The 16,522-nt window shown below is 41.5% G+C and overlaps 1 protein-coding gene across 5 annotated transcripts in view; it reads left to right on the forward strand.

Annotated features, from left to right (window-relative positions):
- The window catches only part of fndc5a (fibronectin type III domain containing 5a), a 96,468-nt gene that overhangs the window by 70,831 nt on the left and 9,115 nt on the right, over positions 1 to 16,522 (forward strand). Inside the window, exons 6-7 of one of the 5 annotated variants that reach the window (XM_078423120.1) lie at positions 1,811 to 1,893; positions 2,780 to 2,955. The exons of 1 other annotated variant lie outside the window; for it this stretch is intronic. In XM_078423120.1, coding sequence (XP_078279246.1) covers positions 1,811 to 1,893; positions 2,780 to 2,814 — 118 coding nt within the window. In that variant the 3' untranslated portion in view covers positions 2,815 to 2,955. Of the gene's footprint in view, positions 1 to 1,810; positions 1,894 to 2,779; positions 9,484 to 16,522 lie in introns of those variants that run through there. 3 more of the 5 variants (XM_078423121.1, XM_078423119.1, XM_078423122.1) reach the window with 3 other exon arrangements.

The following is a 16,522-nucleotide window of genomic DNA, read 5'->3' on the forward strand; positions in this document are numbered from 1 at the left end:
GCCGAGCCGCAGCCGAGCCGCGCCGGGCACTGAAACGTCCCGCAGCCGAGCCGCACCGGGCACTGAAACGTCCCGCAGCCGAGCCGCACCGGGCACTGAAACGTCCCGCAGCCGAGCCGCACCGGGCACTGAAACGTCCCGCAGCCGAGCCGCACCGGGCACTGAAACGTCCCGCGGCCGAGCCGCGCCGGCGATGTTAAGTCCCGCAGCCGAGCCGCACCGGGCACTGAAACGTCCCGTGGCTGAGCCGCGCCGGCGATGTTAAGTCCAGCGGCCGAGCCGCGCCGGGCGATGGAAGGCCCCGCGGGCGAGCTGCGCCCCGGGGAAGAGACCTAATAAAAGAAAGGTTTCCCCCGCCCCCCCACCCCCCCCCCCACACACCCACCCCCCCCCCCACACACACCCACCCCCCCCCCCCCCCCCCACACACACCCACCCCCCCCCCCCCCCCCCCCACACATACACAGCCAAAAACAGAAACAAAAACCATCCCAACACCGACACAAACAAAAAAAAGAAAAAAAGACAAACAGACTGCCAGAGAGCCGCAGCCGTTAGGCGCAGCCAAATCGTAGCGTAGATGTATTAACGTTTAAGGTAAAAGATCTTTTGTCAAAATGCAATGAAATGTAGCATTAGAAACAGAAATCATCACTTTGTTTGTTTATATTAAGATCAGATTAGATTACACTGAATTGTATAATATAAAGACCAACTTGTTTTAAAACAGCTACAAGTTCCAAGAAATAGACCTAATTGCAAGCCATTAACTGTTTAAACTGATAACGCAAAGGGTATGCAGGTTGCATTAATGCTGCTAATGTGACATCCTAAAATAATGCTCTTGTTACCGGTGGTATCACCCTGTCAGCAAAGAGAAGAAGGAACAATGTAAACAGTCAAGGCTTTTACTGTGTGCGCCTTGGTTTCACATGAATTATAATTGTTATGACAGTTTGAAAATTAGATGTATGTTGTGCTCTGCTTAGCTAAGCGTAAAAACAAAATGACTATACCAGCCATCTGCTGCAATTGATAGAATAGGGAATAATTAAAGCAGCTCTTCAGGACACTGTGACTTCTGCTTTCTATTCTATACTTTGGAAATTTAATTTGGCTTCCTCATTGAATGTATTGACCAGTCCCAAATCTGAACATTAGTCAGTCAAGTCAGATTATCTGCCTCACGCATGGATAGTGGCTCTAAGAAGGAGAATGCTTGGGTGGATACAAGTCCAATTTTGATGTCGTCTCAGCGAATCTTGGGCTGCACGTCGTTCAATGTTGTCCAGCTGTTCAAGCTGAGAAGGTGTGTAATATCACATGCCCGTACACGCCCAAAGGGGGAGTAAATGAACGCTTTAAAAGTCATTGTTTATGATTAGCAATAAAAAGGAATAGCAAATGATAAAGGTTGAAACCTTTAGAAGTGATGGGTAGATCCGGGGAGGGGAGGGAAGGAGTAGTTAAAGAGGGAAAAGATACATTTTTGACACATCGGGCAGAGACGAGGATGGGGGCAAAGCAGACAGGATCAAATTGAATGGTGGAGCAAGCTTGAAGGACCGAATGGCTTACTCCTGCTCCTATTTTCTATGTTGTTATCATCATTCAATCTGAAATTGTTAAAGAATATCAATATCAGATTATCATTGAAAGGCTTCTAATTGTTCTGTAGAACTGCTTGATAAATTAGGGTCTCAATGAGGAATGACCAAAGAAATGTAACTTTGTTTTACGGATACACAAGACACTCCTGCCCGACCCACTGAGTTAATCCAGCACTTGTGTCTTTTGTTTGTACAAACAGGCATCTGCAGTACCTTGTATCTACAAGAGATTGCAGACGCGGGAATCTTGAACAAAACACAAAGCACTGGAGTGATTCAGCGGGTCAGAGAGCGTTTGGAGAGGGATTGGACTGTCCACAGGGTGGCGCCGTACGATGGCAGCCTCGCCAACAGTCTGTCTTGTCCTTTTCTTCTTTCGTTGTTTTTAGTCTGTTGTTAAATATATGTTTTAGTGTATCTTTAGTTTTGTGGGGGAAACTATTTTTAATCTCTCTCCTGCGACTTTTTCCGTATCATATCTCCGTCCGCACTGCGGCCTAACATGCAGTTGTGTGTCTTGCTTTTTTGGTGTGACTGTATAGCAAATCAAATTCCTTGTATGTTTTTACATACGGCTCATAAATTAATTAAAATACAAGACTATGTTTTAGGTCAGGATCCTTCTTCGGACTGATTGAAGGGAGGAAAAGAGCTGGAAAAGATAAGGAGAGAAAAGGAGGGATGAAATGTAAAGCCAGAGGGAGGGATATTGGTAGAAGGGGGCAGGAGGATGGTGAAAGAGGGGGAGAAAAAAGGGGGGGGGAGGGAAATGAGGGACTTGGGAATGGAAGATGAGTGTATAAAAGAAGGGGGGGGACTAGGGTGATGGAAATAGTGGGAGAAATGGAAGTGCACCAGGATGGGGATGTTGGGTGCGGGGAAGAAAGAGGGAATGGGGGGATGTATTACTTGAAGTTGTATAATTCACTGTTTATGCCGTTGGCTTGTAAGCTACCCAAGCAGAATATGAAGTGCTGTTCCTCCAGTTTGCATCTGACCTCAGTCTGGCAGTGGAGAAGGCCAAGGGCAGAAAGGTCGATGTGGGGATGGGAAGGGGAGTAGATGTTCCCAGTCACTGGGCAGACCATCCTCATCTATGGAACCGGTCGTGATAACGTCACATGCTAACAAAACGCTGTCCTAAATAACAATTTCATCCTTTTATTCAGTTCCCGAAGAACAAGCCTTCTGTGCACATCATTGAAGCCTGACTTTTATGCGGCCAATGAGGATGGTTTAATTGACCCATTAACTCTCTCCTGGGAAGAAGCAGCAACCTCCAGTGGAACACTGTGCGCGCCCTGCTTCATGAACAGATTTCAAAGCACACTTGAATCAAGAGTTCCTGGGAATGGTCATCTTCAACAAGGGCAAGGGGCATTTTAATTCCTCACATGTGGAGAAGGTGCAACGGTTTTGAGGATTTCTGTACGCTGCAGCAAAAGGTAATTTACCCAAGGTTTCACCTCTACATTCCCGTGAACGGATGGATATTCCAACGCAGAAACAAACTGCTAGAAATGGCTGCAAAGCCTCAACGTTCACACACTGACTGTTCTTTGGACGAACTATTAGTTGACACAAGCCATCGCAGAAAGAAATGCAAACAACAGGATATTAAAACACTGGTAAAGGTACAATGAGGAATATGACTTGGACCACTCACTGTCTGTGGTGACAGCACTTCGTGATCTCCGCACAAGCAAACTTCTCTGCAAGGATCGGATCGTGGCGAGACGTCTTTTGAAGTTCATCGAGAACTTTTTTGTTGCAAAGATCATTATATTTCTATTCCCATACAGTTCAACAGAGCTTTATTTGTCATTTGGTACCAAGGTACCGAACGAAACTACATAGCAGTCACACAAAGAACACAAGACACATAACCCCAACACAAACGTCCATCACAGTGACTCCAAACACCCCCTCACTGTGATGGAGGCAACAAAACTTCCACTCTCTTCCCCACGCCCACGGACAGACAGCTCGTCCCCGACCGACCCGCACAGTCCCCGCAAGGGGGTGGAAGTCCCCACGGCCGAGTCGCACCGGGCACTGAAACATCTTGCGGCCGAGCCGGGCGATGGAAGGCCCCGCGACCGAGCCTTGCGCAGCTAAGTCCCACGGCCGAGCCGCACCGGGCGATGTTAAGTCCAGCGGCCGAGCCGCACCAGCGATGAAAAGTCCCGCGGCCGAGCCGCACCAGCGATGTAAAGCCCCGCGGCCGAGCCGCACCGGGCGATGTTAAGTCCCGCGGCCGAGCCGCACCAGCGATGAAAAGTCCCGAGACTGAGCTGCACCGGGCGATGTTAAGCCCCGCGGCCGAGCCGCACCGGGCGATGTTAGGCCCCGCGGCCGAGCCACACCGGGCACTGTTAAGTCCAGCGGCCGAGCCGCACCAGCGATGTAAAGTCCCAATGGTACTCAATGGGATTCAATCTCTGTTTTGCTTACGAATGATTTCTGGCTTGCAAGCAAGTTATTTCCTATAACGTAAGGTCTGCAATGTGAAAAATGAAATTTAATCTAGAAAGAAATGGCACATTTTAAAATTTCCAGTCTTCTCTGCCAACAAACCATTAGCATCGGCCAGTGCAAAGAGCTCACGTGATTTATTTCATTATTTTTATGGCCAATATCAATGAAGCTTTAAAGATGGGTCTTTTTTTGTACCCAAAAAGGTATCGGTACGCATGATTAATAGACATACGTGGCCGGAAAATGAAAAAATGATGTTTAAATTTTGAATGATGTCGGTATATTGTACCGTCATTAAAAAAAAGCACTGTTTAAAGTCAAAGGTGACCAAACTCGTAGATGTGAAACTAAATAGACATGCTGAGAATTTTCTTTCATCTTTTCCTTCTTAACAGCAGCGTGAAGCTTTACCAAACTAGAGAACGGAGAAGACTCGGTAAAGGCTTCCTGATTTGTATTCATTATTAAAGCAACATGGTCATATTTCAGAGTGCCATTAATGCAATTTAGGTTCTGGACCCGATGCATATTTCACACCACATCTGCAGCGTATAGAGTGATCTCAAAATACATATTGTCTTTCTTTTCTTTTAATCCTGAACCGAGGAAATTAACGGGCACGTGACAGGGGATAAGTTGCAGGCCTGTGGGGAGATAAGGAGGGGACTGGGACTGATGGGATTGCTCAGCTGGGAGCCAGCATGAACTTGATGGGCCGAATGGCCGTCTCCCGTGACATAACCCGTAAGTAAATGGCAAACTAGTAACATCTAATTCATTGAAGTGAATTATTAATCGGAGGGATCTTTGGACAGAATTATTGCTATGCTTTTAAAACTACCAATGCTTTTGAGGCCTGCATTAATGTTCCTCTTCGACGTGGTGCTGTCCACAGTATGTTTCTGTAGTTATCAGTACAAGTGAATTGTGATGATGTCTGTGCTGCCTACCATTTCATTGACATTTATGTGGTTGATGAGCAATAAGTGTCGATACAAAAATACTGAAGCTTGATAGTAATTTTTTTTTAAGATCTCTTTGGAGTTTAGAAGAATGAGGGCTGATTTTATTGAAACATACAGCATCCAAAGAGATCATGAGTTGGTAGATGTTGAAATATTTCCACTCGTGAGACAGTCTCGAATGAGGGGCATCTTTTTAAAACTGACTTGGTGTTGCGGAGGGTGGAAAATCTCCAAAGCTCCACTCCGACAGGTTGTGGGAGCCAGATTACCGTAGGCATTTAAAGAGCAGGTAGATAAAGCTTTGAAAGATCAGGGAATCGAGGACTCAGTGCTGGTGGCACAGAAGACAACGAGGCTTGGAACAGGGCTCTAATGTGGCAAAGTAACATTGAACCATTGAGGTCAGCCACGGTCACGGAGGGACAAGGGCAAGGTAGTCTACTCTTGCTCCTATTTTGTGTATAATTTGCATGTTAAAATGGCAGACAAATAGTTAAATAGGGACATCAAATTCCATTTTGAGCGTTCTAAATTAAGGTACGGTGGCGCAGCGGTAGAGTTGCTGCCTTACAGCGCCTGAGTTCAATCCTGACTACGGGTGCTGTCTGCACGGAGTTTTCCCGTGACAGTGTGGGTTTTCTCTGAGATCTTTGTTTTTTTTCCACAATCCAAAGACACACAGGTTTGAAGGTGAATTGGCATGGTGTAAGTGTAATAAAATTGTCCCTGATGTGTGTAGGATAGTGTTAATGTGCGGGGATCGCTGGTCGGCGCGGTCTCGGTGGGCCGAAGGGCCTGTTTTCGCACCGTATCTCTAAACTAAACTAAGTTTTAAATTCATAGTACAGAACAGTCCATCAAAACACGGAATTCAAAGTGGCAATTCTGCACTTTGTTTTCCTCAAGTGTGGACTGCCTTTCTGGCTGAAGCCTTTAATTAGGATAAGTAATTGCAAGGTTTATCATCATATCATCATCATATCATATATATACAGCCGGAAACAGGCCTTTTCGGCCCACCAAGTCCGTGCCGCCCAGCGATCCCCGTACATTAACACTATCCTACACCCACTAGGGACAATTTTTACATTTACCCAGCCAATTAACCTACATACCTGTACGTCTTTGGAGTGTGGGAGGAAACCGAAGATCTCGGAGAAAACCCACGCAGGTCACGGGGAGAACGTACAAACTCCTTACAGTGCAGCACTCGTAGTCAGGATCGAACCTGAGTCTCCGGCGCTGCATTCGCTGTAAAGCAGCAACTCTACCGCTGCGCTACCGTGCCGCCCTAAGTTTATGGCCAAAGTTGGGTGAATAGAGCCCAGGTGTAGATCAGCCGAGATCTACTGGAATGGTACAAGCAGCTCTTGTGACTGAATGGCCATGTCCGATGTTTACAGAATGACAGAGGGAAGAGACCTGCTGCTTTCCTGTGCACGGCAATTTATTTAATGGGATGCATCGCTTGCATTGGTATGCCCCATACTTGGGTCTGCTGCTGGAGTCCAGCTGTTGGCAACAAGCCCCTCAGACCAATATAAAACATAGCTGAATTGACCTTCAAAGGTCACCCACCACGAGGGTGGTGAATCTGTGGAATCCATTGCCACGGACGGCTGAGGAGGCCATGTCAATGGATATTTTTAAAGCGGAGATGAAGAGATTCTTGATTAGCAAGGGTGTCCGGGGTTACGGGGAGAAGGCAGGGGAATGGGCTTGACAGGGAAAGATTGAATGGCGGAGTAGACATTATGGGCCGATTGGCCTAATCTTGTTCCTATAACTTATCAACTTAAGAGACACCATCCTTTGACACACACGCACACACACACAAAAGATGGAGGCTGGGATTCTTGTCTTTCTCATGTATCTCAGTGAAACCTATTTTCTACACATGGTGAGTCTGTGCAGACCAACATTGCATTGCCAGGGGAACCCAGGAAACACTTTGGATGTGTACTGGAGATGAATGCATATTTTTCTTCTTTGCAGGTGTCCACAAAACACACCTTTTCCAAACACCCACATATCACTTTCCTTATTTGTAGTCAAGTAGAACTCTTCAGAGTTCTGATCAACTAGATGCAGGAGAATGAAAATGCACCGTATGATTACAGTGGATTAAAATGAAACAAACATTAAAGAAGGGGTGAAATTGTTTAAACGATGTAGCTTCATAAATAAAAAAAATACAGAGTGCTGGAGTGACTCAGCATGTCAGCCAGCATCTTTGGAAGACATGGACAGGTGACATTTCAGCTCGAGGCCCACAATTAGTCTGTAGAAGATTTTCGACCTGAAATGTCACCTATCTATGTCTTCCAGAGATGCTGCCTGACCCACTGAGCCACGCCAGCACTTTGCTTTTTTTTGTAAACCAGCATCTGCAGTTCCCTGTGTCTACAGTTTATGGCTTCATAAATAGATATAGCATCAACTTATGGGAAAACGACTAACTCTTTGTAAACTCAATTTGTCTCTTGATATTAAACCCCTAGTTCAAAAACAAGGATTCCATATCCTTTTGAATTGGGGAACGTCACAGTTAGGTGTTGTGCTATTTAAAAAAAATCTTAATCCTTCCTCAAATACGCATGATAATGCTAATCAAAAGTATTACAAATATGCCAATCATTTGCATCGTCTGTGTACGATGTAAATTATTTTCAGAAAAAGGTGAGCCAGCTGTATTCAATGCAAGCTGCTTTCCATGAATCTCACACAAAAATGTTGCTGATAATTCCAGTAGACATGGCAATCTGTAACCTAGTCCACAATGTGTCTGTTGAGAATTTGGAAGAGATTTAGCTTATTTTTTCACATTCCTACTGAATCGTCCTGCAACATCGTATTATTATTATTTAAATTTTCCCGAGGCAAAATTACACCATTGCATTATGATTGATTTAAACTCTGAAAGTGTGACCTCTAGAAAACCAAGCATAAATAATTGAAGTATTCCCAAACATACTTCTTTTTTAATAAAATATTTATTTTTTCAAATCCAATTTCGCTGAAACAACACTCCTTCCTCAAGAATGGGACAAAGCTTGATTATAATCATCAAAGTTTCAGATTTAAGATAACTTAGATTTAACTATATCATAATGTTACAGCACTCCACTCAAAAGCTATTATTTTAACAATGGACCATTTTCCTTGCAGTCATTCACATTATTGCTGTTACGCACAAAATACCTTTGAGCAAAATATGTGCAGGATAAAATATCTCTGATGAACGAGCTACTTGTAGTAAAATTATATTTGCCTCACTGCATAACACCAGACAACATAATTCACTTCAAAATTGTGTTGGAGCAATTTCTGAAATTTATATTGCATGCAGTAAATACAACAATTGCAGATCATTTTTCTTCTATCATTTATGTGCTTAAGCAAACCATATAACTGAGAAAACAAGGAATGTTTGCCACTCAAAATAAAAGGGTAGAACCAATGTAGTAAAAAGGAACTGCAGTTGCTGGTTTATATCAAGGAAAAACAGAAAATGCTGGAGTAACTCAGCAGATCAAGCAACACCACTGGAGAACGTGGATAGGTGACGTTTCGGGTTGGGACCATCCCGACCCAAAATGTCATCTATCCATGTTCTCTGGAGATTGTGCCTGAATTATTCCAGCATGAGTTACCCACTGAGTTACTCCAGCATTTTGTGTCTTTTTTTGGAATAGATTGAAGGTCATTTCTGTCATTTCTCATTTAAGTTCCTTGTTACTGAATTGTGTTCTTTCAACTGTCATCTCAACTGAGTCTCATTATTTGCATGACCATGTTCAGTGATTATCTATGACTCTCTCCTCCAGCCTTCTTCAATCGTTAGAGATTAAGGCTTAAAAGGAAACACGGACATGTTTTTTAGAAACCAGAACAAAATAATTTGACATCAACTCTGCTCATTTTAGTGTTATGAGCTTTTTATTATATATCATAATTATGCACATCCATCCGAATGAGTTATGTATGTAAGATCTTGACCAATATTTCCCTTCAGCAGAAATACTTTAGAGTTTGTGGAATAGATGGACTATTGATGTATCAAATCTTAACATCCATTCTGTAAGTGCACAGGAGTCAACTTTTACTTTTGGTTTATAGCTCTTGCTTGCCTTCCAGAGGAGATTAACGTTACCTGGTCAAAATTGTGACATTTTATTAATTCTGTAAGAAATATATTAAAAGGTTCTGCTGAGTACTTAGGAAAACCATCTCTCCGGATACATGTGCAGGAAGGAACTGCAGACGCTGGTTTGCACCGAAGATAGACACGAAAAGCTGCAGTAACTCAGCGGAACAGGCAGCATCTCTGGAGAAAAGGAATAGATGACATTTTGGGTCGAGGTCTCCAGAGATGCTGCCTCACCCGCTGAGTTACTCCAGCTTTTTGTGTCTATCTCCAGATACATGATTGACTCAGTCACAGTTTCAGATGCCTTTCATTAATTACTTGACAGGAGTTGGGGCAGGGGGGGGGAGGGGGGAGGGGTTGGTAGACAGCTTAATCTGCCCAAGCATCTGAGGCAAGTTCAGAAACTGCACCAGATCCCAGTTACTGCAGCACACAGCAGGAGGGGAATGAAAAAGACCATAAGCATAACACTTTCCAAACTCTTCCAGGTAATGTTTACAAGATAAAATAAAGATTTCCTGCAACACCTTTAAAATCTGCTAATATTTTATCAGAGTCATAGATTTATACAGCATGGAAAAGAGGCCCTTTGACCCAACTTATCCACGCTGACCAAAATGGCATTCTGAGCTAGTCCCTAAACCATACACCTGACCAAATATCTTTTGAAATATTTATTAACATATCAATATTCCAGACCATTAGTCATGACCTAAAAACAGATGTTGTATACATGTTTTTAAGACTGGTTTGCAGTTTGTTCGATGGAGCTTGCACGAGTCATCAAAAAAAAAGGCCATATTTCACTGGTGTCTGGTGTGGTAATCTACTGATTACACACTGCTTGCGGGCTTTGTAAATTGCAGAGTATGACTTCTGCCAGTTCGATTAGTTTTAACAATGTTAGCTGGAAAATGTCCAGCTTTATAATTTATAATACAAGAGGGCTTCATTTGCATTAATGCAATTCAACAGTAGATTTTCATTAATATTTCACTCACTCCAGATTGTATGCTATTAATATCTGTCAAGATTTTTTTCCCGATCAGTATTTTCATGAATTTCTATGGAAAATATTTTCATTTAAAAAAAGCGCATTTTTACAGCTTGTGGAGTGTGAATACTGTTTGTAATATGGTGGCCAATTTGCACATTGCGAGATCCTATATCTTGATATAATGAAGATAAATTTTAATGAGTCTTTTTATATCCAAAATATAACCCTTTTTCAGTCTTCAAAAATAGATATATAAACTGTAAGTGTAGGAAGCAACTGCAGATGTTGGTTTACACTGAAGATGGACACAAAATGCTGGAGTAACTCAATGGGTCGGGCAGCATTTCTGGAGAAAAGGTAGTAAAACGGTAAACTTGCTTTAGTTTGCATCACCAAACTCAGATAGTGGGGAAAATGGCAGTACTATTGCAGTACAGACTCCAATTGACCTTTATGCCGTGAGGCTTTGGAGGTTATTCCAGCCAGCCAGGATATTTGCATTGAAGGAGATTATTCAGCAAGTGATACCTCTGTACCCATCGTCCATTACTTGGTCCATAAACATCGCAGGTCACGGCTCAAGTACACATCCACGTGATGTTTCAAATTTACAACTCATTGAAGTGACATGCAGGGGTGGTACAAAGGTAGAGCCGCTGCCTTACAGCAACAGATATCCAGGTTCAATCCTGGGGATCACTGTGTGAAGTTCCCAAGTTCTCCATGACCATTTGGGTTTCCCCCAACATCCCAAAGACAGAGGGTTTGATAGGTTTGCATGGGAGGGGGCTGCAAGTGCTGGTTTACACCGAAGGTAGACACATAATGCTGGAGTAACTCAGCAGGACAGGCCGCATCTCTGGATAGAAGGAATAGGTTAATTGGCAAATGCAAATTGTTCCTTGTGCGTGCGTGCGTGAGTGGTAGAATTTGGAGAGTGGACAGAAGTAGTGAGAGTAGGATCAGCATAAGATTAGTGTGAGTGGTCAGTGCAGAATAAGTGGGCTAAAGGGCCAGTTCCCATGCTGTACTTCTCTTTGTCACAGTTCTAGATAATCTAAACTATTTATTAAGGTTTCTGCACATACATGCTTTTCCTGTGCTCTCTTAGTACTTTGTAGCAAACATTGTTTGGTTGGATAATTTGAAGTTGAAATAGACAATAGACAACAGATGCAGGAGGAGGCCATTCGGCCCTTCGAGCCAGCACCGCCATTCAATGTGATCATGGCTGATCATTCTCAATCAGTACCGCGTTCCTGCCTTCTCCCCATACCCCCTGACTCCGCTATCCTTAAGAGCTCTATCTAGCTCTCTCTTGAATGCATTTAGAGAATTGGCCTCCACTGCCTTCTGAGGCAGAGAATTCCACAGATTCACTGACTGAAAAAGTTTTTCCTCATCTCAGTTCTAAATGGCCTACCCCTTATTCTTAAACTGTGGCCCCTTGTTCTGGACTCCCCCAATATTGGGAACATGTTTCCTGCCTCTAACGTGTCCAACCCCTTAATAATCTTATACGTTTCGATAAGATCTCCTCTCATCCTTCTAAATTCCAGTGTATACAATGTCTCTAGTGTTGCCATTACTGTGCACACATAAGAATGCCCCCTGGGCAGTTCTATTTCATGCACTTCAGTGGAGGTAGTTGCAAAAGTGAGTCAATTGGCAGCCAATACTCATGCACGCATTTGGCATTGGTGACCAGTCACGGATTTCTCCTCAATATCAGGAAGATGTGTTAATTGTTATCCAAGAGAATATAGTACCAAGTACAGGTCAACACTACAGCTAGTATAGTCCCAGCCTCAATGCAGATGCATCTTTATCTTATACTACCTAACTTTATGAACTTCTCACTTCCATTGAGGGAATAAGATTTGTAGGAAGTCATTGACAGTTCTTAGAAATCAGAAGCACAAGGGTCCGTTAAGGAGGTCTACAAGTTATTTATATTCGCCACAGTATATGGACTGTGTTGGAACCCTGAAAACCACCCCACTATACTCATAATTCATGTTAACTAATTGCACTTTACAGTATTTGAAAAATAATCTAGACAATTTGAGAATCAAATGTCTGGTGGCACTCAGTTTCATGTTGTCCTGTTAATAATTGGCATTAGTACCTACAACTCCTGCTTACCTGATCACTGAACAGTGCTGCTGCAGATTAATTCCAAGCAGAGACTCAGAGTAGTGTCTTACAGCATGGAAACAGGCCCTTTGGCCCAACTTGCCTATGCTGACCAAGATGCCCCATCTACACTGGTCCCACCTGCCTGCATTTGGCTCATATTCCTCTAAACCTATAGTCATAGAAGCCTTGCAGCATGGAACAATTCCTTTCAAAAAATGCTGATTCGAACAGTTCCTTTCAAAGTGAAAATGGTAAAGACCCGAGCACAGACCATCATCATGGAATGACCGTGTTGCACAGAAAGCTAATACTAATGTTCCAGAGAGCAAGGGTAAAGAGTAAATTAAATTTAAAATATGGTCCAATTATGAACTTTTTACTACTATCAAGCACAAAATATTTCCCAATGTCTTTTAAATTTCCTTCAGAAGCTGGATAATTATCCCATACAAGTATGCACAATGGTTACGTTTGCATATTTATAATCATTGCTTACAGCTACATGTTAAAGAGAGATTCTGTCAGGAACCTATTCAAAATGTCAGCAAATGTAAGAGTCAAATTACAAAATAATAGCAGGCAGAAACATAAAAAAGTTCATTGAAACAATTAAAACATGATCCTAATTTTCGATATTAATGTAAGAATTTTAATTCACTGGTGTTAGAATTTATGACTGTTGGAAAGAATGAACAGAGGATTCTACAGCACGGTACACAGGACCAGAAGTCAATGCAGATGCTAAAATCTAAAAATGTCATATTTCATGAAAATAATTGAAGGAAAATGCAAATGGAAAACACTTTGTACCTCAGCAACCTGCACAAATGTTATCCCAAATTCCATGCAAATTCCCTCTATTAAAATAAATAAATTATTCTGGTAGACATTTCAGGGGAGATCAAAATTAAATAGTTTCATATACAATAAACCCTCCTCATGAAGTGCCTTCCTTCATCTCTACCAGTGACCCCTTCTACTTCTTATGGTCCATGCTGTTAAAATGGCAGCAATTAAAATGGAGACAGCTACTTCTAATTCAAATCTGATCTCTGTGGTATTAATATTATTTGCATAGTAATATTGATACCAATCTGTAGCTGGCAAAACAAAAGTACTTTTATTGAAACAGATTGCATTGCAAAGTATGCTGCCATTTGGAAATAGAGTATTTTTTCCACGTGATTAAGCTACTACTGATCTTAAAGGGAATGGTTTGTTATTTTCAGCTATTTTGTTACTGCTTACAGATAACAGAATGAGAGTATTTCTCAGAGTACCTAGAAAGTACATGGATGCCAAACTATAATTCCTAATACACCCATCCTGACTCAACCCGAATGCCAGCCATTCCTTCTCTCCAGAGATGCTGCCTGTCCTGCTGAGTTACTCCAGCATTTTGTATCTCACTATGAGGAGTTGTGCTTGGATCAGTTCAGGTCCTCGTGTGCGATACATGATCGTTCCTAGTCCTTCGGGTGATGTATTAAGTTAAAGCATTAGGATTGTCCAAAATGTGATTTCTCCAGAGCTGCCTGATAAAGGAAACTCCACTTTATGTACTCCAATTACATGTTCAGAGAAGCTGGTGGACAACACGTCTGAGGAAATTCTCATCTGCTGCAAAGTGGGCTACTGTTCTCTGCTTTAAGCTGTACTAGTTTCACATTGCTCTGATGGTATTATAAGTCAAATTACTCTGCCCTTATAAAATGTTCTTGGGCTTGTGGTTCAGATACCATCTTACCAGGGGAAAAACCTTTGTATAAAGGGAATCAGATTTTTTCCACCCGTTAAATTATCTCACAATGCAGGCAAATGGGACTAGCCTAGTATGCCAACTTGGTCGGCATGGACAAGGTGGGACAAAGGGCCTGTTGCCATGCTGTACAGCTCTATGATGCAATGGTGATCAGGTGGCAAAGCTGAGAATATCTTCACCAGGTATGACATGGTGGCATGAATGTCCAAATAACTATGTATAAATAAGGAGATTAAATTAGGGTAATACAAATAAACACTGCTACCCATAAAAGAGGAGGAGAAATGAACATACAAATAGGAGAGTCATGATTATTACTTTAAGATAGTCGCCAATGTAAAGATACAAGGAAGACTTTTAAATGTAAGATCAAAGAAATGACTGAGGAATAATGCCAGCATGGAAAAGATGCTATGCAAGCATTTATTCACAAGGCGTACATGAAACAAAACCTTTAGAAAGTTATGCAGGAAGCCTCAAGGGTAAAATGTTTTTCAGGGTCACCCATTAAAGAGAGGCTTGACAACACATACCAGGAGTAACTTTCTAAAGTATCTTTAAAAAAAACAGGGATCAAGCTAAAGATGTTGAGAATGGCAAATGCTGTAATGTTCTTCAAAGACAAAAACAAAAAATGACAGGGGGGAATAGCTTGCTAGCTGCAGACCAGAGTTATATTTTAGTCATAGAAAAATTGTTTGGTGGCCTTATGAAAAGCTATAGGACAGAGATGACATGAAACCTCAGGGAAGATACAGAGTTGATATTTCCACCACCAGAGGAATCTTAAACTAGGAGTCGAGAAATCATACAATGGCTTATTACAGCAATTCAGGGCAGCGATGAGAAAGAATTTCTTCACACAGAGAGTAGGGGATCTTTGGAATTCTCTCTCCAGCTGGTGGCTTAGTTGATTAGCACATTGATGGTTGGTTTTTTGGCCAGACCACGTCATTTATATATTATAGATATATGGATATTTTTAAGGCAGATATAGATAGATTCTTGATTAATACGTCAGGGGTATTGGGGAGAAGGCAGGAAAAATGGGGTTAAGAGGGAGAGATAGATCAGCCATGATTGAATGGTGGAGTAGGCTTGATGGGCAGAAAGGCCTAATTCTGCTCCTACCATTTATGAACTTACATGACCAGCAGCAGACTTTTCAAAAGAGTTACTTTGTCTTGAGTTGTGACGAGGGAAAGAGACAATCAGACATACAGAGGAAAAGGTTTAAAGATGTGCACAAAGCTTTCTTGAGAGAAATGCAACATCCCAGTGGCAATTCAGGAATTCTTTGGAATCTCTGGCCCATGACTGCTCAAAATGGAGGAGCATTCAGAATGGAGTTCATGTCCTTGTATCGGGAACTAGAGTCAGCTGAAGTCCTGGCGGAAGTGTTCAAACTCATTAAAGAATTTGTTTGAAAGGTTATCACTGAACCAATTACAAGAGGGGCAAAATGTAGGATTAGAACAAACTGGTAGACAAAAAGCATCCAATGGCTTATTACAATCATATGTTACCACAAATAACATGGAGGAGGAAGTTCAATAATATTCTTGACTGTTAAATAAATACATTATAACATAAAATGCACAGTGAACAAAGCAAAAGGATGTAATTAAACTTGATCATTTGAATCTCTTGGATAACAGAAATGACCTTCTCTTAAAGTCCCAAGGTTTACTTTCCATTTCTGTGATCTTTGACCAATGTATCCGAACTTGGATGTACATTCCATAAGTTGATGCATGAACTTCTATCATTTAAAGTTGCATCTGATATCTGAATTGTTTGTCAAGAACAATATTGGCATGATGGCTAAACAAACAAAAATTAGTTTAACAAAAATGTAAGGGGATCAAGAGTTTTATACTTTGCAAATAATATATTAAGTGTTATTAATTCTAAAGAGAGCTAGCATGATTATTTATTGCTGTATATAAATTAGAGGATTTTACATTTTTAAAAATAACTTTACATATTGTAAAATGATACAAATGTATGAGCATATTTTCAAAATAAAAACTATGATACAATTTTATTGTGTTTACTGTTAATCTATTTTTTCCTCACTTTAGACATCTTAGAAATTATCTTAAATGTTCATCATTGACAATCTATAATTCTTATTTAAAAGATAAGTGCTAAAGTTTCTTTAATCTGCCTGGAGTTATATTGTCGGTGTAATTTGAAGTTTCATAAAATTGTGGTAGTAAGAGTATGTGAAGACAAATCTTTTTTTAAAAAGCTTTATTACTCAACTCTTGCATGTTGACTCACTTTCAGATGAGTAGATATGATGACCATTGATGCTAGTGTCATGCATCAGAAGAGATTTATTTGACAAGTATTGTCAATCTGCTTGGTCATGATTAACTGCAATGAATTGTAACTGAAATCAAAATCAAACAAATA

The sequence above is a fragment of the Rhinoraja longicauda genome, chromosome 27 (assembly GCF_053455715.1).
Source record: "Rhinoraja longicauda isolate Sanriku21f chromosome 27, sRhiLon1.1, whole genome shotgun sequence".
Classification (NCBI taxonomy): Eukaryota; Metazoa; Chordata; class Chondrichthyes; order Rajiformes; family Arhynchobatidae; genus Rhinoraja; species Rhinoraja longicauda.